The sequence below is a fragment of the Oreochromis niloticus genome, linkage group LG16, assembly GCF_001858045.2.
Source record: "Oreochromis niloticus isolate F11D_XX linkage group LG16, O_niloticus_UMD_NMBU, whole genome shotgun sequence".
Classification (NCBI taxonomy): Eukaryota; Metazoa; Chordata; class Actinopteri; order Cichliformes; family Cichlidae; genus Oreochromis; species Oreochromis niloticus.
The window spans coordinates 9,956,285-9,977,677 of NC_031987.2; the positions used below are offsets into that span (position 1 = coordinate 9,956,285).

The 21,393-nt window shown below is 39.2% G+C and overlaps 2 protein-coding genes across 7 annotated transcripts; one reads left to right on the top strand and one right to left on the bottom strand.

Moving 5' to 3' along the window:
• Positions 1-1,508: 1,508 nt before the first annotated feature.
• LOC109197488 (programmed cell death 1 ligand 1) lies at positions 1,509-7,918 on the top strand. 6 transcript variants are annotated; one of them, XM_019352580.2, is made up of 6 exons: positions 1,509-1,729; positions 1,960-2,239; positions 4,929-5,282; positions 5,593-5,880; positions 6,651-6,752; positions 7,668-7,918. In XM_019352580.2, the coding sequence occupies exons 2-6, from the start codon at positions 1,966-1,968 to the stop codon at positions 7,778-7,780; spliced, it is 1,131 nt and encodes a 376-aa protein (XP_019208125.1). In that variant the 5' UTR covers positions 1,509-1,729; positions 1,960-1,965; the 3' UTR covers positions 7,781-7,918. The 6 variants fall into 6 exon arrangements, with proteins under 6 accessions (XP_019208125.1, XP_019208127.1, XP_019208129.1 ...); XM_019352582.2 differs by having other exon boundaries at positions 5,094-5,282; XM_019352584.2 differs by lacking the exon at positions 1,960-2,239.
• A 9,148-nt stretch (positions 7,919-17,066) lies between these two features.
• LOC100693160 (granzyme-like protein 1) lies at positions 17,067-19,510 on the bottom strand. Its single transcript, XM_003445287.5, has 5 exons — positions 19,357-19,510; positions 19,075-19,219; positions 18,322-18,466; positions 17,877-18,137; positions 17,067-17,735 (listed from the first exon to the last, which is right to left on the bottom strand). Exons 1-5 carry the CDS (start codon positions 19,400-19,402, stop codon positions 17,583-17,585), a joined length of 750 nt encoding a protein of 249 aa, XP_003445335.1. The 5' UTR covers positions 19,403-19,510; the 3' UTR covers positions 17,067-17,582.
• Positions 19,511-21,393: the final 1,883 nt, after the last annotated feature.

Below are 21,393 nucleotides of genomic sequence, written 5' to 3' on the forward strand. Positions count from 1 at the left end.
ACTCTATTTTAGGTCATATTTGGGCCTTGGAAGCATATCATTGGCAGGTTAGGAATTGCTGCAAAGATCCTTGTGCTAAAATTGATTGTTTCTGAGCAGCCATCAGACTATTTAGGGGGATAGGAGCCTTTAAATTTGACCCACAATGCACTTGTACTTCAGTTGTTTTTATTTTGTAGCCAGAAACCATGGCAACAAAGCAAAGCAAGTCAGCAGTGTTGCTTCATGATGATGCCAAAATGTAAACTTTATTTCTCAAGTCTGTATTACAAGAACGAATCACCGTCAGCACATCTATTCTCCTTTTTGCAACTGTCTGCTGGCTGCAGTTGTTACCAGAAATATTGGTGCGGCATAAACACAGTAGGTTTGTGGTCCATGGATCCTTTTTTGTTTTCGTTTTCTGCCACAGATGTATTCTTGCTGACTGTCTGTCTGCAGATTTGCCTTGCAGAGACAAAGAGACATAAGCAGACTCTGTTTGTTGAAGTGAAAGCAGTTCAATTTTTTCCTCTTTGTTTCCTCAGGCATAGTCATCAAAAAGGAAAACTTTGTAAGTGATTATAAAATGGCAATGATATCTCAGAAGTAATTAAGAACCAGTCAGACAGCTTGTTTTAAGCAGTTTTCTAATAATGTAAGCATAATGCAGCTAATTTCAGAATTTACTAAGCAGCTGTTTTTGTCCTGCTAAGGCCTTTACACACCAAAAGCGTTCCGTAAAAACGACATGTAATTCCGAATTTTACGGATCCAAACATGCTGTGTAACCTAAATACACACCGAATGTGTTTGCAGAAAATTCATCCTCAAATAACAGACTGTGAAAAAAAGGAGTTGACATCAAGCAATGATGAGCTAGTTCTGATTTTACTAAACCAAAAAAGGAACAAACAGAAATTCTTTGTTCCTCCCATTCTCAAGAGAAAGGAGCAGCATGCAGAACTTCATGTTGAGATCCAGGAGCTGAAGCTTTATCGCGATTGCTTTTGCACATATTTCTGGATGTCAGTGGGGCCGGTTGAACTCTTGTTAGCAGAGATGAAACCATACTTGAGGAGGCACAGAAATAATGTCAAGAGCCGATTGTGACACAACAACAATCAAATGTAACACCATGTTCAACACTTTGACTGCGTCACCACCAGACAATGATGTGATTGGCTAGATGTGTTCATATGCAACCGAAACACTGGAAAAATTTAGCTTAACCTGAAAAAATTAATGTTGCAAACTCCTCCTACATAATTTCGTGTTTGGTGTGAAGGGCTGCATCAAGAATAGGCGAGTCAGAAAATATTTTTAGTGCACGATATATTTGCACAGATTTTATGTTTCTGGTGTGTAGAGGCTTTTACTCAGAAAAACCATCAAATTCTTTTTAAACAGTCAAAAAAAAAAAAAAATTTGAGGAACTGAATAAAAGTTTTGATTGCTGTCCCCCTGATGTGACCCACTGGTTATGTTTTACTTTGAAATGAAGAAGTATTACACAGTTGAAAGAACAGAGAAGCACAACAAGGTCTATCCAAATGCAGAGCAGTAGGTCTGTTAAATGAAGGATTCTTGTAAAACTTTTTGTTTTTAATTATTTATGAGCTTCCTCTGTTTATTCAGTTCATGAATGAGCACAGAGAGCCACAGCTCCGCCTTAGATAGACTGGGTGCTTTCTAGGTTTTTGTACTTTTCCAGCCCTGGACTACATGATATCTGCCACCGCAAGCTACAGTAAGTAGGCTCTGATTTGTGTGCTACTGGGGGACTAAGTTGCACCACATGATAATCTAAGGAGCTTGGAAAGAAAAGCGTCTGGGCTTCTCCCCTAATTCTTTGTCAGACAATTTAGGCTTTGAAGATAATGAGGCGAAAGCTGATGCGACGTAACATAACTCAAAAGGAAGTGAAGCTAAATAACGAGCAGAAGACACAAGACTAACGTTTTGTATTCTGTAATGCAGACCTAAATGCTGCGGAGCACCTTGGATCGGGTCCAGATTTACATCACGAAGCTGCAGACGCCCCCCTCTTGCGTAGTCTGCGGCTCTGCCTTTCAGACAGCAAGGGTGCGGTTGTGTATGCAGTGTGGATCTGATTCTTTCTTACAAGTTCTAGTTCTTCAAAATCCTCATCAACCCGTCACACATATTCAGAAGTCTGCACGGGAGCCATCTATTCTCTTGTCAGGGTCTTCAAGGAATATTTCATCTAATTTTTTCGGATTCAAACTCCAATCATCAGGTAGGGGAGGGGGGGCGGGGAGGTCATTCTGGTCCTGGGTATCCTTTAAAAAATATTTTTATTGCATTTATGGTGGTTAGTTGAGCCACGTAGATCCTTTTTTTTTTCTCCATAAGAAGTGAGCTTGATTCTCTTCCTAAAAACGTTTTTTTTAATTTATCTACAAACTATAAAAAATATATAATATTTAACTAATTAAAGGCTACTGTCAGTGAAACAAAAAAGTCAAAATAAGACATGAGCCCAGAATTCCAGAATTGAAGCATGTTTTGATTTATCTGCTTTAATATTTTATTTTAAGTTAACTGTGGAGCAGTATGGAGAAAATCATTTACATTAGTAACACATACAGGTATCATTTACAGTATCCTTAAGTCATAACAAGAATGAGAGCCAAAAAATAAAATTAATAAATAATTCATTAATGAAAAAAATGTTTTTCTGTTTTTTAACGTTTTTTCCCCATATGTAGTTGAAACTACATTTGCATATACTCAAACACTTCCTTCCTGTTTCGTCATTCTGTACATATCATATCGCCTGCCGAAAAAAATAGATGCTCCTTTTATTTTAAATGGAAATGAGTTGTTTCTCCACCTTGTTTGGTATGTCTGAAAATTTGTTATATCTCTTCAAGACACTGCAAAAATGTATGTGAAGCAAAGTGTGTGTATATGTACTTCTTGCAGCATGGTGACCTTTGTGCTTATGAAATACTCTGCTCTTTCTATTAATCTAGTTTATAATATCATTATTTACTAATCTCATCAGTTGTCTTGTTAGTTGTTACATTCAGCAATAAAAATGTTGCATGAGACATGAAAGTAGTTCGGGTGTCCTAGAACAGCTCTTTTAGTCTGATGACCACGTAACCAACAAAATGGCGACTGTCATTTGTCAACCTAAAAGTTGAAGTGCTGCCTTGGAAGTGAGATCCTGAACCTGAAGGTTGCTCTAACTGTGTGTGTGTGTGGAAGGTTAAAAAAAAAAGGTGGTGTAGGAGTTAGCACCATTGTGTGAACTCTAAGGTATTGTGCAGTTTAGCTCACTGGAGCTATTTTCCAACTGAGGAAAAGAATAATCTGGTTGAATTAAAGCTTAAAATAAACTGGCTGAAGGGCAGAGCAAGGGAGCTGGAAAACTGCACAATTGGCAGCTGTAAAATATGGCGGCTAGGTGGCTGAAGCCTGGACATGCACAGGGTGAGGCTCGGCTGCTCAACCACATCGTGCTCAAACCGTTCATAGAGTGGGTCTAGAAGTAGGCCCACTCCACTGCCAGCTGGTTAACCAGCCTGTGATTGCAAAAGCTTCTTTGTGCCTGTTACCATTAATGTAGGTCCCATTTAAAGTCTTTGGTGTCGACCTCATCGGGCCATTTTACCAGAGTGCTCGCTTGGGCATTAAATCTGTTTGGACCAGTGTCTACCACCCTCAGACTGACGGGTTGGTGGAGTGACTGAACAAGCCCATGATTCATAAGTTCATTCACGAGGGTGAACACAATTGGGATCGCCAATTTTCACCAGGAGACAAAGTGCTTGTATTATTCCTTTCTTTTAGCTCAAAGTTACTTGCCAAGTGGTAAGGTCTCTTTGTGGTCACATGGTGAGTTGATGGCGTTGACTATAACATCATAGTGTCAGACAGGGGAGGAGCCACACAAACCTCAAACTCTTCAAAGCATGGAGAGAGGCTGAAACCGCTTCTCTGGTGAGCCTGGTGAAGGTGAGGGATGAGTTGGGGTTGGCGGTGCATAATTCCACCATTCCTGCCTCCCGCCATTGTGGCAACCATCTCACACAGCCCCAGAGAGCAGAGGAGCAGTGTTTTGCAGATTTATTCTCCACCCTGCTCAGCTATACTAGTCTCATGACCAAATAATGACTCCGATATCTGTGAGTCTAATGATAGTCTTATGAGCGCCATTTTGATACACACACAGGCGTAACCCCATTGGTTACCTGAGCATAAGTGGTAAATTGGTCAGAGGGAATTGGCTGAAATACTGAAAATGGGAGTAAAGTAACATGTGGTGTAGCCCCATAGTTCTTTTAGTGAAGAAAGATAGCTCTATACAGTTTTGTGTTGATACTGTAAGGTGAATCAAGTTTCACAGTTTGACACTTGTTCCATACCCTGGGTCAACAAGCTCCCAGACCAGTTAGGCACTACTCACTTTTTCTTGATGTTAGATTTGACCAAGGGCTACTGGCAGATTCCCTTGCCTTGCCTGAGTCCAAGGAAAAAACGACCTTCTGCAGGTGGCTTTGTGCAGGCTCTCTGTGGGGAACCCTTGCTCTACACGCCTAACTTATTTCCTATTTTGAACTCTTTACACAGGCTCCTGATGTATTTTAAGACTAATTTTAAAATACTTGTACTTACATAGCGAGGAGTAAATGGAGCAGCTCCAGTCTACCAGTCCCATTTGGACTTAACTTTTATTGCATTATAACTTGCATTTTTTCCATTTTACCAGCTGGTTAGTTAGGCTTAAACAAGTCATCAGGTTATGACATCTAAATTGAGTGAATCTAAATGGACTTCTTTTAGTTTCAATTTACTGTATAAAGTACAATAAAGTTCTATGTTCTACAGGTCAGAAAGTGGCAGTGGCATGAGATTCAGAGCTCCACTGTCTGGAATCTTGATTTGTTTTAGCTGGGTGTTTCTCTGTTTCATTGCAGGTCTGCTGTTCTGGTTCTTGGTTCCAGTTTCATCAGAAACAAATGGAACCAGAGGGGCACCGCTGGTCCTTCAGTGCCATCACAACCTCAGCGAAAAGTTCATTCCTGAGCAAACCTCCATATACTGGCAAAGTAATTCCAGCGTTCTTCATGTTTTTTCAAAAGGACAAGAGGAATTTCAACACCAAAGTGAGTCATTTAAAAACAGGACTGCAATTTTCCACGATCAACTGGCTTCTGGCAACTTCTCCCTTGTCATCAATCCGCTGATGCTGAAAGATGATCAGCTCAGCATCGAGGTTGCTTACATACCAGAAAGCAGGACACTCTGCCAAAACACTGTTCATGTAGCAGGTATAGTTCACCTTAATTAACATGGATGCAAATATCAGTATTTGTTAAATATGTGAAATGCTAACTGTATGTCCAATGGGATTGAAAAGATGAAACCCTTCAGGCAGTGTTCAGGGGAAAACAGGTGGCTCGTGATGATTGTTTAGAGTGCTGCATGTATTTCTTCACTGAGTTGAGTGATGATTGAGGGATAAAACTAGTGACTAGTTTATGTTTTTGTTAATTTGTGCAACAATGATCTCTGATTAGTTAAAATTTGTATGAAAATTCTAACATTTATACATGTGAAAAATCTCTGACTCATTTCCAGCTCCTTTCGATATGCCAAATATCGTGTTCAACACCAGAGATATGATGGCTATGTGTGCAACAAAGGGGGGCTTTCCTGAACCAGAGCTATCGTGGATCGTCATGGACCACGAGGGACATGAACGTACACTTGAACCACCTGATGTCCAGACCTACCTCTACAAGGAAGATGACGGCACCTACAGAGTTACCAGCACTGCCAACATCAGTGGATCACAGAAAGTTACCTGCAGCGTTTACAACCCAACTTCAAAGGAGACGTTGAGTGTAATTAAAGATGTAATTACAGGTACTCCAAGGATCATTTTTGCTTTTCAGTCTGAAGTTGACTTTTCAAATATATTCAGAATCCATATCCATAGGTTCGAAATAGATATGTAAACCACTGTGTTTATTAATCAACCAACAATGACAAAAATGTAGAATAACGTGAGGTTCAACTCCTGAAGCAGAACTCTAAGTCTTAAGTCACAGTTTATCTTAAACACAGAGAAAAACACATATATATAAATTTGCTGTAAATTTAAAAACACACTGTGAAATTTGAAACTGGCGGAATTTCATACATCTCATCCCAGATTAACATCAATTGTAGGTCTGTTTCCCTGTAATTTCATGTCATCGAGCCAAAAGCCTTGACAAGCCTGGAAAATAACCTAATTCTCCATTGCAGACTTAGTAGTAGCAAATCTTTTATAGATACAATTTGAGTGAATAAATTCATAATTATATTAACACCAATCTCTTCAAACCAGAGAAGATCTTAAAGTAACTTTTTGAAAAAAGTGTGACCCCCAACAATCCTGATTTGAATTACAGTAGCTTACAACGTTACCATTTTCATGCAAGAGAATTCAAGATGCACATCAATTCCCATCAGTTTGTGGAAGCTTTCTGTGTTTCATTCATACAGATTCCCATGAGCAGTTAACCTAAACTTCAGTTTACAGTGCTGTTTAGATTTAGAAGATTTTTGCACTAAGGATTAATTTTGTGTTGAAGTTGTAGGTAAAGCAACACAACTGATTGTTGTGACTGTGTCTTGTTCCTGATTTACAGATGAAGGCTGGAGTCTGCCTTTGGGACCTGTTCTTGGAGTACTGGTAATACTCGCAGTAATAATCGGAGCAGGAGCTGTCATCGGCTGCCGAAAAATGAAAAGTCTGTAAACTTTTGAATTTTGCTCCTTTTCCTTTGTAATTATTAATTATGTAATTACATGTTTAAAAATTGGTTAAATGAAATACTGTGCGGAGGATCAGTAACAGCAGTACCGAGTAAAATGTATGACTATATACATAATTAGAAAATGACAGAGTGACTCTGACCCCTTAGCAACCTCTGGTTGCTGGGTAAAAATGTGTTATTACTTGATTGGCTGGTGAGTGGTTGCTTGCATTTGCTATGAAAAAGAGAGTGCTACACCATAAGGTTGCTGCATTTGCCTGCAGTTTGCAAGAAAGACGTCCACTTGTCTGCAAATACTATCCAAATACTCTTCGAGTTTTAATGAAAGTGTGTAAAGTTTGACACAAACTGGAAACTGAGAGTTTCCATTTAAAGTAAAAGAAACACATTTGCAATGTTTGCAGACAAATTGGTGTTTTTCATGCAATCACAAGGATTTTTTTTGTGCGGCACCGTATATTTCTTTGCAACCGATTTGACACTAGTGACTGGCAGCAACAACTGGACAACTGAGCACACACTTATTTTGCTTTTTTCTTCCTTTAATTTGCAACATCTTTGAGAGAATGCACCAGGTTTAAACCGCTGTGGAAAATTAGTATCAATCTCTTAATTTCAGCTCACCTTCTGAAGCAGTTACCAATGAAAGCTACAACACAAAGTTTGTGAGAGAGAAACATTTCAGGGTGTAAAATAACCTCAAACTATAACTTCATGAAGACTACTTTTCCTACATTGGAACTCTGAACACGAAATTAAGCACAGGCACAGATGTCCCTGCTCTGTGTCAACCCTTTACACTGTTGAGATCCATTGGAAAAAGATCCACACATATGCCGCACACAGCTGCTCTGTTGAAAGTTAATACATGAATCATTTCTCTTGCAGGGAGAGACTGTTCAGGACAAAACCTACAAGAACTGAGCGCCAATGAACCTGCACCATTGGAAGACAGCACTCCTGATCCTGCAGCTGTTGGAGTTGATGATGTAGCTAAATAAAGGGAAAACACTAAATAGAAGACATGGCAGGAACTCATGTTTCTTCCTGTCCAGAAATAGACCTCACCTATGGAGGACCACAGAGCCACACACACAGAAAAATAGTGTTTTTATTTTAAATTCAATTATTAAATAATAAATAACTTTAGTAATGTTTGAATAAGTAAAATAATGAATAAATGAATCTGTAAATGAATTTACAAATGCATAATTTATTGTACAAATCATTATTTAAGCAAAAAAAGTCTTTACTTCGATGCGCGTGGCTCTTGTGGTCCTCCATATGTTAGCATGTTACCTTCAACAGGTGGTTATAGGCTGAGTCTACAGGCACACACTCAGAGGATCAACTCTACATTTCACTGCAGGGCCCCTTCATTTTTCACAAATCCGTGTCGGGTAGAATGTAAATACATAGGCTGAATGGCCTTTGTACAAGCACACACACTTCTTAGCAGGGCAAAGCTGTGAGCAGCCAGCCAGCCTCTGTCCAACCTATCAGAAATCTTTTTAAATCGCGCCACATGGCTAATTTGCATTGCTTCGGGATTTCAGAAACGAGATAGCTAATCCAATATCTGATCTGATTCAGTAGTTAATCTCAAAGCTAATCCAATAGCTAATATAATAGCTAATCCGTGAGCAACAGGAAAGGGAAATGGATTTTCAAATGAGGACTTGAATCGCCATTTTAAAAGTCACCAATACATTTTTTGATTTTTGAATCCATTTACTTATTTCACTTTTTAAAATTGTTTTAAATACGATTTTGAAAATCTATTTTTTAATTTGGAATTCGAAAATGGTTTTAGAAATGAGGTTTTTATTGAGAGTTTAATTCTTTTTTTGTGAAATTCATTTTCGATTTCAAGTATTTATTGATGGATTAATAATTCATTTTGAAAAATCGATTTAAAAATAGTGTTTTTATTTTAAATTAAATTATTAAATAATAAATTAGTAATGTTTGAATAAATAAAATAATTTAAAAAATGAATTCATAAATGAATTTACAAATCCATAATTTATTGTACAATTCGTTTTTTAAACACAGAATTGTTTATTGCGATGCGTGTGGCTCCTGTGGTCTTCCATATCAAACAACCAGCAAGTTGCACACAGACAGCACCTTTATTTCAACAAAAATTTTTGAGTCCTTCACATTCCTCTATGAGTAACCATGCTGGATGCATCTGGATGCTTTCAAGTTTTAAAAATCAGATCATCTATCTCACAAGAGCTGAATGCCTGATGAAAACCTAAAGTGTTTCATGTAAACAGTAGGGGTTCAAAATCAAAGATAATGTAATAATATAATATGATATAAAAAAAATAATATAATTTAATACTTCTTGCCATGCAGAGAAAATCTGATTCATGTTACAGCTTGAAACATGACACGGTGTCAAGTGTTCTCTGTCTGTGAGGAGCCTACACTTGAAAAAGACCAGACTTTGAATTTCACTCCATTTATTTTTGACCAGTTTCAGGTTCATTCAGGTAGGTAGCTGTTTTGCTAGATAGATAGGTGAAAAACCTTTAAACACACAAAAAATAACGAACATTTCATTAATCATTCAAATAAATTAAATGCATCATACAGAATACATAACAAAAATATATACACTTCAGTAAAGCCATTTAACATAGACAAAAGTATTTAGCTAAACTATCATTTAACCCAGTTTAAGTTAGTTTTACATTCATTGGTTTTTAATCACAGACCCGAGTAGTTTCAAACAACGAAGATGAAATAAACTGTGGTTTTCACATACACAAAACGTGTCTACCTTGCATTCTATACTTTTTATAACCAATTACATTTTTAAAGCATACATTTTAGAGTTTGCAAGTATTTTAATAGAGACTTTAACCAAGGATTCTCTTTTACAAAGAATTATTTTCCTTAAATTAAACCAAACACATTTACACTAGTTTTAAGATTTAACCAAGGATTTGGGATAGCTATTTTTAGTATTAATTAACATAAATATGTGGGAAACACCATCTACATAAACAATTTATTCAAACTTAAACATTCCTTTTAATATCAATATAATTTTTTAAACTTAAATGCAGTAACTATTTCCCAAAGCATAAATACATTTCCACAATTGAGCTTCCATAGGTCCCAAACATAAGCAGAAAATATGAGTCCAAGAGCTTACCGATAGCCCGTCTAGCTCAAAGTCTTCCTCACAGTGGAAAGTGGATTGTGCCTTGTTTGCTGTCCTCTCAGTATGTCGCACCCAGGTCAAATGACTGCTGCATGCATTTTAAGGCTTACTAGGCACGCCCGCCCTTGATTGCTCTAATTCAGCTCACCTGGCGGAGCGGTGCACACCAGGCCGCGCTTAGTTATAGATTGCACACAAGGTCTAATCAGCAGCAGCACAGAGCAGGTAGTGGGCAGGAGGAGGAAGAGAAGAGCAACAGCCACACCTACTAGGTCAGCGCGACACCTCCCACTCGATCTTTTCTCAGCACTGCATGGAAAGATCGCACTCAGGTGGGCTGGTTCCTGGCTTGATCTTCCACCGGTAAAAGGACCACAAGACGCCGGATGTCCCGATGTCAAATGGTGCTCAGCTCAGGACTTCTGGTAGCGGATTTTGGACTCTTGACTGCAATGCTGGAACTTGGAGAGACCCTCACATTCACATCTCGAACGATCCCTCGCGGATGACCAGGTTTGGTCCAGCGAGTTGGCTCCAGGACCTCCAGAAGTTGTTGACCATGGTTTGTACTTCTTTCATCCCTCACATGATAGGGTCCAAACAGGTCGACAGATGTGAATTCGAATGGTGCAGCAGGATTTGACCTCTCTTCAGGTTAGTCTCCCATCACTTGCTTACAGGTTCTTGCCTTTGCCTTCTTGCAGACGATGCACTGGTTAACGACCTTTTGGGGAATAATTCTTCCTCTGACAACCCAAGCCTTCTTTCTCATCCGCAGTAAGGTTCCTGCCACTCCGTCATGTCCCTCGCTGTGTGCTTCTCTGGCAAGGAGGGTGGATAACCAGGCTTGGAATGGTAGAAGGGGAACGGCTTTGCGGTCTTCTTTGAAGGTCTGGATTCTGCCACCACAAACTAGAAGTCCACTTGTTTGGTCTCTGTAAACGACTAGTCTGTCTGTTGTGGTGCTTGGGAAGTTGACGCCCTCTTGTGCTGCTAGGCAAAGGTCTCGAAAAGCATCTCGTCTCTCACTGACTGTGAGGACACCCGAGCATGGTACTACCTCCCACTTTTCTTGGTCTCTGGTCCTGGACCTCATGAATTTTTTGGCAGCCCTCCAGACCCACGCCATGGTCCCAGTCAGCCTTCTCAGGTTGCTGAATCACCTTTCGTTGATTAGCTGTTGGGTTGCTACTCCTGCCAGTGGTCTTCTCGACTCTACGTGTGCTGAGTCCTGAGCTGCCTTCATGTGGATTCTGGTAAGGACCGCAACAAAAGTCTTTTTCTGTAGCTTTGTGACCCTTTCTCGAGCTTGGGCAGCGACTTCTCCGGCGGATTTCTTCAGCCATTCATCTTCAGGAAGTTGGAGAAACTTTGGACCCGACTGCCACTCGGAGTCCTCGGTTAGGGCATTTGGACTGGCCCCTCTGGTGAGAATATCTGCAATGTTTGCTGACCCGGGAATCCACCACCAATCTTGGACATCAGTGCTACTCTGGATTTCACCAACACGGTTTGCGAAGAAGGTCTGGAAACCGTAGCTCTCACGCTGGATTGCACCCAAGACGGTCTGGCTGTCGACGAGGTGGTACCATTTTTTGACCTGGATTCTGCAGTGCCTCTGGAAGTAGGTCTTCAGATGTGCAGCAAAGACGGCGCCACACATCTCTGCTTTAACAGGATCGCCTTTATGGTTGAGAGGCGTCAGTTTGGCTTTAGACTCTACTAGTCTCACGATGACACTATGGCTGCAACTCCAGCGAAGGTACATCACTGCGCCATATACGTGTTCACTGCCATCAGAGAACATGATGGCACTGGGCTCTGCACAGGGATCTGGTGGAGTCAGGGCTCTAGTGAAATGCAGTTTCTTCAGGTCAGCATACTCTTCCAGAAGTTTTATGGCGTCTTCTCGGAGACTTTCAGACAAGGCTGCGTCCCATGTGTCTTCGAGGCGGTACCTTACTTTTGCTTCTTGGAAAGCTCTCCTTACCAGGATGGCACCCTTCTGTTTGACAGGAGTCACAAGACCGAGTGGGTCATATAGGCCGGAGACTTGGCTTAGCAGTTCTCGCCTGGTTAGTGGATCAGGTGTTTGCTCTCCGACTTCTTCTCTGAGCAGGTCTTGACCAAGGGGCATTTTCCTCCTTTTCTTTGAAAAGTTCACTGCAACCATGATATGAAGCTTGTCATCACTGATGGTGTAGCCAAGGCCAAGGGCTTTGTTGTCATCTTCCGTCAGCTGGTTTGGCAGGATCATAGTCTTTGGCTCTGATTGAGGCGACTCTTTCTTTGCCTCCTCCCTCCCACTTTGACTGGAGTAGACCCAAGGCTTCATATAGAATCCTCCAGCTCTCAGGATGTGCTCGATGTTGGCTGTTAGGCGTCTCAGATGGTCGAGGTCATTGTGTGATGTCAGGATGTCATCGACATAAGCATCTTCTTCCAGCACACGTTTCTCTTCTTTGAAGTGACTGAATGAAGGTAGGTTTGCAGTTTCTCTCATGGCGACTTGGGCTATGCAACCAGCAGGTTTGTCTCCAATGTTACAAAATTTGCAGCAGACAAAAAGTCTGCCATCATCATTTACCCGCCTTGAAATGTCATTAGATGAAGCTGAAATCTAAATTTTACATTTGATGTTTACATCTAAATTATTTAGCTGTAACAAAACAGGAATAAAATGTAGGACATGGAAACTAAAGATCAAAATCTGAAGAAACAGATCACACGCAGTTTACTGATGGATCGAGATATTAGTTACCCAGATAGCATCAGACCCCAAGGTGGATCTGCCCTGAATACAGTGTATTAAATAAAACCTGTTTTTGTAGCAGTTTATGAGCATTACGTTGTTTTAATGAGTATTTAGTAAAATTTTAATGTCCCAATTAAATGTTACAAACCTTTTTTCTTTAAAGAGAGGGTTTTGTTATTTCTACCGTTAGTGGATACAAATCCTTAGATTTGCTTTAATGTCTCCCAGTTTAATCATTTCTAATATGAGCTAATCCCACTTTTACTCACAGATGATGGATCTCTTACAGCCACAACAGAGACGTTTCAGAGTGGAGTAATAATTTCATGTATAACTCAAAGAATGCAGGGCAGCTTTCCAAGTCTTTAAAGAATGTAAAGCTTTATCAGTAAAGGCAAATATGTCAGAAGAAATGTCTCAGCTTTTATAGATTTTAAATATTTCAGTATAGTTTTGGGAGGATGTACACAGATCATGATTCAAAATACTGTGACATTATAAACCGATCTGGGTGGGATGAGCTGGAAAATTAGGAGAGGAAATAAAATATTCACAGTTAGTTGAACTGGTTGAAATTCCGTTTCCACTGTTAGAGTATTTCCTGCAAGAAACGTAATAACAAGCGATCAAAGCTGTCATCATGACATCAAGGGCCAGATTAGGCCGAGATGTCAGTGTGACGATGCATTTGCAAAATTGCACCCATGCAAGTGGAAAATTCTTTTGTTGATCTATTAACAGTGCACTGATTTCCATGCAAAGATGCAGTCAGTACATCTTAATGATTACCTGACCTGAGTGGATTAGCAGCTCAGAACAAAGCACACAGTGAGAGACCGTGAGGGAGCGAGTGACAGCTCTGCAACAGCACAGATCACTTTTGTGCAGTTTCTTTTTCTTTTTTTCTCAGATCGGTGGTATGCAAGTCTCTTTCAAAGAGGATGCTATTAGTGGGACCCAAAAAGATCAAGTGCATTAGACTGACAGTCTTACCCCATATATGCAACATTCACCAGAGAGCAGATGAAGGAGAGAGATGGCATCAAAGTTAAAGAAAGGCGGAAATTACACCTCAAACATGCACGCGCATGTGTGTGCGTGACGGATGCACTAATTAAACACATAGCAATACACTTCTGGTTCTGTGCAAGCATACTTCAATCCAGACACAGTTTACAGTAGAGCCTATGATACCTTTGGGTGGATCAGGTTGTCGGTCGAACCACTGAGACTGACTTGAGTGATTTTTGTATTGAAAATATGTCAACAGTCAAGCTTAATGTGAAGTGTAATCAGATTACAATCAGAGTACCTGTAGCTGCTTTAAAAACATCATTTAAAAATATATTCAGTTGAGTTTTAAAAGCTTAAAGTCATTTTAGTCTCATCTTCACTCATACTGTATATTCACATTAAGAAACAGAAGCAGCATTAAGCCACAGCTGCACAAACCACCCAAAAGAAGAAAAAAACACAGCTTAATGTTAAAGAAAAGAGATCACACATCCAGCTATGTGTGAATAAACACTGATGAGCACAAAGCCTTTGTGCTCCTGAAATGACTGGTACCACCTGTAACAAAAGCCTCCACCACCATCAGCACAATCAGGTTTAGAGCACACTGCAGACGGGCCTTGATCGGTGCTGGGATGCTCAGTTTTGGTTTCATTATTCTAAAAATGCGGCGCTTTAATTCTTAATTCTTTAGATATCATTAAATTCTGGTACCGGTTTAATTTTTTGAATTCTTACTGCAAGATTTATTAATTGGGGCAAAAGTAGCATGTGAGCAAAATCCACAAAATAGCGCTGACAGGTGTGGTTAGTTCTGTGGGTGGTTTTCTAAACACAGACACAGTCAGTTCTTATCAATATGACATACCCAGTCTGCCAAAGGTAACGCAATTTAGAGCACAGTCAAAAAATAAGACATGGTCATTTAAGATAATTCACTAGCAGGACAGGTGCAGCATTATAAACGTAAACAGAAAATTAAGTAAATTAATATGTAACATGTACGTTAAACATAGGCCTACAGTGGCAGTCTAGCAGAGAATCGTTATAATGGAGACAAGCTTCAGTAATTGACAGGCTCCAATATAGGACTGTAAGACGTAACAATTGGACATCATGATTTGATGATTAGAAATGCCTGATTTAAAAAAAAGAGGGGGGGGGGGGGGGGGGGGGGGGGGTTGTAGATTTCGTGGGGAAATGTTTTTGCGTGTGGTGGATCAGAAATTTGATTCATTTCAGTGTTGTGCATTTTTGTTTGTTATATTTTGTGGATTGACTTCATTGTTGTTTTGACTGTGTTGCTGTATGGAATATGCAATAGGAATGTAAAGGGAGATGAGTGGTGAGTTTTGCCTGGGTTGATTGTGTGTTAGTAATTGATAATAGTCCATTGGTAATGCCTCAGGGCTACAGTTGGGGAATTCACGTGTCTGATCTTCACTCAGACAGAGGAGTGTAGTCATTCATCTCCCCTCACTATTTCCCCTGTTAAGGTAACTGCCATGCACAGAACTCTACATACTTGGCAGCATGTGTTGCTGTCAACTATTACTCCATTATCATTGTTCATTGTAAGGGAAGAAGTGAATGGTGGACTGTTTCTGCTGTGTAAGCTAGTAAGCTTTCGCTACAATCCCACCATATTGTATGTTGGTTTTTCTGACACTGTATTTAAGTTAACTACTGAAAGACATACAGTACTATTATTTAATTACTGTGGAAAGTCAGTGAATGTGTCAGCTAAAATATGTGAGTTAATTAGATGTATTTACCTCATATTACAGTTCATGTTGTGCACTGCTTAAAGTATTCTCATCAGCTAATACAGAAAATAACAGTAACTTTGTTTGGAAACTGTGGTCCTGAGACAGAGTTTATCAGTGCAGAGAGAATACGGGTTTGATTGTGTCTTTTGTAACTGACATTCTATACAGATGAGTGAAGGTGAGAGCTGCATGTAAGTATCTTCATTCATCTCCAGTTTAAGGGCACAACATATGCACGCATGTGTATTTGTGATCTATATCTCACACACTGTCAGAGCGTGAACTCTATTGCATGGGCTGAGCAATTCCTGCAACTGAAGCCACAGTATGTTGAAGCGTTGAAAGACGTTTTGTTGATTCCTTTTGAGTTTTGTTGATTTCAGGGCATCCCTGAATTCATTGATCCCCCCATACTTTGCAAAAAGAATTCCCAGAAATGCCTATGCAAGAGGGTAAGTCCCAAAACGCCCACAATTTGTCACTGCACTGTTTTTGTAAATACTGACAGTACTTTTTTGTGTTTTTTTGTTTCACAAAGTTTGCAATGTGTTAGTACATCTAGCCCATACTGTCACTTATTCTTGCTCTGATTTAAAACTCTCTCTGAGTGAAGCAGAGGGCTGCAGTGCCTTGTGGTGACTGTTGTTGTGATTTGGCGCTGAATAAATAAATTGAAATTGAAATCAGTGTCAATGACACATCTCTCTCTCTCTCTCTCTCAGCTGTATTGCATTTGTGCAGCTTCCTGAATGAAACCTCATGATGTAATTGTACAAACTTCCCTGGAAGTTCAGGTGTTTAGTGGTATTCTTGGAAAGGACAAATTCTGCTTCTTTTTTTTCCCTAAAAGCTGAGCAGGTAAACCACTTCAGCTTCAACCATCATCCACACACACAGTGAGCACAGTGTCAGACACTCAGAAAAAAACAAACAAAAAACCCCCCCTGAATACGTGACTTTAAATTTTAATGCTGTCGTGCTTCCTGTGCAAACTAAACAAAACCAGTGACACACAAAAGCACCTCACACACATTCATACAGGCACTTTTTTTCCCTCTACACTTTATATGTAACACTCTGATGGACATACTGGAAGCTTTACATATCTCAGCTGGCTTGAGAACATACTGGTGTTCCCCAGGGAGAGGTGGAGGGAGAGGGAAGTCTGGGTGGCTCTGCTTAGACTCGTGCCTCCACCACCCAGATTGAGATAAATGACATTCCATGGATGGATTGATGCACAACTTTTTTCCTGGTTGTCCAAACTAGGAGCCCCCTTCACAGTTTTTGGTTCACGAGTATGATTTAAAACAGATACTGACTTTGGTGACACCTAGTGGTAGACTAAAACATGGCAAACAGCACATCTTCACAGCATCCATTCTTTCACTTTCACATTCCACGTGAGACTGTTAGACCCAACAAAACACCTTTGGTTTGTGGCTAAAATGCTTTTTTGTGTTCACAGAACTGCATCAAACTAAGGTACTTTGCTACTTTTGTTTTAGGTATGCACATGTCTGCAGTGTAATAGGTAATAGAGAAAGAATTGTGCGACAAAGAGATCCAAGTCCAGTTAGTTTTGCTTAGTCTTTATTTTTGCTAAATAGAAATGATCTTTTAAACATGTAACAGAATTGAACAGAGGAACAGAATGTTTAAGGGGAACTTTTTAGAACTTCTGTGTTGATGACTAGTTTCACAGAAGGAAAACTGTTCATCTTCAAAGGTTTTCACTTTTATTGAGAAGCCACAAATGCAATGACTGTGAGCTATGGTGTGATCAGACCCCAGCCTCATGCTCCATTGACTTAAACATTAAGTAATGAAAGTAAATAAAAAGTTCCTAAAAGTTAGAAATCAAAATTGAAAAAGCGAATAAAGAAAAGTTCAGAAAATGAAAAGGTACAGTTTAAAGTTTACTACACAATATCTGCGTGTAATCAGGTGTGTTTATCCAAATGCTTAACATACACATTTCAACTTTTGAATTCCTTATTAATACAAAGACCATTCAACCAAATTGTTTAATCAGTAAATGAATAAAGCCCATTACTCCACTCACTAGTGGCTCATGCAACATTCCTCTATCCTTTCATTTTGTCCTTGATCCAGGGAATGAAGAAATTAATTTTAGTGTAGACATGAGGATATTTTGGATTATTACAATCATCTTTAAAAGTAAAAGCTGTTAAACCTTGAGACATCTTGTTGCAAATAAGTGGTCCACCAGAATCGCCCTACAAAAAAAACAGAGCAGAGAGACTTGATTAAGTCGTCTGTAAAAACATTGCACATTTTTCTTGTTATGAATAAAGAACAAAAACTAGTTTTTCTGAATATTAATATTGGTGTACTGGTTGCCTTTAACATTTGATTACCTGGCAAACTCCTCCGTCCTTTTTGGTGAACTTGGTGCATATCATTTGATTAGAATTAAAAGATGTTTTCCAAATACTTTTGCACTCATTACTGAATTGCATCTTCTCTGTGGCTTCCTTTAGAACATTTGAGGTGGGCATATTTTTTCCAGTTTGACCCCAGCCAGCCACATAACATTTAATATTGGCAGGTATTTTTCCATTCTTCTTAGGTAGTCCGGTGGTCTTCACATACTTATTCAGTGTGGCATTCTTTTCTAACTGTGAAAGACAGCAGAGTGTTATTGAAAGGGGAGTTTCTTCTATATTTAAAGGTCAGCAATTAACACACACTCACACCTGCTACCTAGCACAAGTGTGAAATTGCATAACAAAGCTTTAACTGTGAATAGGTACACTGCACAAAAATGCTTTAAACTGAAATTTGATGGCCTTTTAGCTTTACCTTAAGCAACATGATGTCATAATCGTAGTTCCCGTTGAATTTTGGATGACGGTAGTACTTGGCCACTTTGATGCGTTGTTGACTTTTCTCTTTCTTGCTAATGTCATGTGCTCCAAGCACCACTGTGCAATCTCTGTTGTCATATCTGAAAAAAGGTAACATTTTTATGTCCTGAAATCTCGTACAGTTACACTGATTATACATAGAAACAAAGTTTATAAAGTACAGCCATGAAACACTCATAACAGCAAATTTTCTTCAGCCAGGTTACAATATGCTTAAATACTGAACAGGTGACAAATTAAAGGAAAAACCCGAGTTCTTGACTGTTATGCTGTGGTGGATATTTGGTCAGTGTAGTTTGCATCCATTTGGCTTACGAAGCTCACGACTCTACAAATTTGGGCTGAGAAATAATCTTCGACCGACATCTGTGTGTGTGTTTTCTGGGGTTAAAATGCCTGTGTCATAGGACACAATGTTTCGCTGAATAGATAGGTGAGTCTGAAAATGATGTGCCGCTGGATCATAGTGGAGACCCATAACATGTGTGTTAAACTGTGTTTATAACAATTCAGCAGTGATATATTTTCATACAAATCATCATTAAATGGAACACCTATTCATTAGTGAATAAATAAAATCCTTAACTTTTTTTTGGTAATTGTTACATAAATACCAATTTTTAGGACTTTTTTTCTTGAGTTCTTGATTTACAAAAAAACCCAAAACAAAAAAATCCCCCACACTCACTTGCAGTGTGCTGCCGTTAGAACAAAGTCCTCCCGGATTAGTATCCCACCACATGAATGGTGTTTTTCATACTGGATTGATGCCATGTAAGGTCTGGAATGCGGTTTTGCCTCCCTGCCACCAACTATACCGCTCTCAGCAGCCCCTTACAAGAGAAAAGAAGGTAAAATCAATACACTGATTACAAAAAATCATGCCCATTTCTAGCTAATGACCTTATAAAAATATAAAGTAAAGGAATATGCTTTATTCACTTGTCTTTCAAAAATGACCGTATCTTACCTGTGAGGGAGACTTGTAGAAAGATGAATATGATGCAGCAGATCATGGTGACACTGAAGCAAAAGCTGAAAAGTTTGACTTTCAAAGCCCCCCTAACCCTTTTTGCTGTCAGCCTTCCAACTGCCACAACGGAAACGCTGTGGGCAGGTGTCAAAAACTTTGTTGCACAGGCAGGAGTTGAAATCACACCCTGCTCACTGCTTTACATGTGAAACACAACTGTGAAAAAACATATTAAAAAAGATTGTCTGTAGCCATCTTTTCAAGCAAGATAACATCGAATATTGTTAAATTGTCAATGATTTGTTGTTTTGCTACACTGTATATGTGTGCCTTCATGTGGTATTGTGGTTTTATGCAATTCAGATTAAATCGATTCAAAATCCTACGTTTTGTGGTTGTCCTCTCTAAAACTCACACACCACTATGAGAGGATAATTCCAATTTTTACTCTGATGAAAGTTCCTTTTTTTTCTGTCGATCACATTTATTTTAAAGGAAGACGGTGAAGGTTGGTGGTAAATCGAGAAATGGAAAGCGTGTATTATCGTCATAGTTACCACGGTGTGTGCAAAGATATTCACACCTCTCACTATGAACCCTATACACACATTACTTCTTCCTTTTTTCTTTCTTTCTTTTTCTTTTGTTTCATCACATGTGCACATACAGTGCACATTTTTCTGAACTGGATTATTTAAAGCCCAGTTTGGTGGACGTCTTTACAGCGCTCTCTCTAAGAACATGAACTTGTTGAATAAATGCTGTAAATGTAGTTTAACAGTACATTCATTGCCTTACACAATAAAAGTTTACATTCTCATTTTGCCTTTGAATCTGTGCAGCTGAACAAATTTTAATGTTTGATTTACCCTCTCTGTTCTCTCAGATGTGTTCAATCTCTCATCATAATTGAGGGTGTCATAGACAAACTTCACAGAAACATAAATTTGCTGTTGAGTTAATAATCACAGCAGATGATCCCCTCTGGCAGCCCGTCCTCATTTCATTAACTTGTAAAACCTTCAAAAAACACTTGCTCAAGTACAAAATACCTATGTCTTATTTTGAGTACACGAGTTCAAAATGATCTAACAAAGCCAATAACTCACATTTAATTAGACATTATGCCAAATATTGCTTGTTGTAATATCAGGAATTTAGTGGGAAATCTAAAACAGCTCTAACTACACTTTTTTTTACTGCACATGCTGTAAAATACAGAAACTTTGTTTACACTTTCAAGCTGCTTCCTGAAGAACAGGATATAATACTACAGCGGTTAAGGGGTTTTGATTTACACGATCCCAACTTATAGAAAGCAGTCAGATGGGCTAACCAACCTAGCAAAAGCCACACGCTTGTAGCATGCAGAGGCTACCACAGAGTGAAATGTAATTATGGTTGCTGTGTGATCACCACAATAACAAAGATGATAGGCAATGAAAATGCTGACACTGATAACATTTCATTCAAACTAATATTTGCAAAGAGTAAATAGGATAAACTGAAAACTAAGAGCACTACTTAAAACATTAGTTTCATTTTTAAAACTAAATAGCTGTATGTATGAATACAGATTTGTCTGTATGGGTAAAAAGCCATGCACCAGTTACCCACAAAGGTTTTCCCCTATAAAAACAGAACAGTTTATTTTGTCAACTGCACATGGTCCTGCAAGTGTAAATGTCACTGACTGTAGATCCAGGTTTGCATTTTTAACACATCTTCTGACTCATAATCAAAGGGGTGGAGTTAGAGTGAAACCAGTGGGCACTCTCACCTCATAGCTTAAGGATGAGGTAAGTGTTGATTTGTGAGCAACACTCGCTTGTCTAAATAGTGTCTCAGTTTTCTTGAAAACTGAAACAGATCTGATCCTGAGTAGAAAACATGTCCACAGGGAACCTCTACAATACAGTACAGAGAACAGCAGAGTATTCAGCCAAGCACACTGTGTACTTGTCCACATTGGCCAGAAAAGAGGCCTAACCAAACAGCATAAGATAGTGTGGCTGGACCATGCAGTCACTGAGA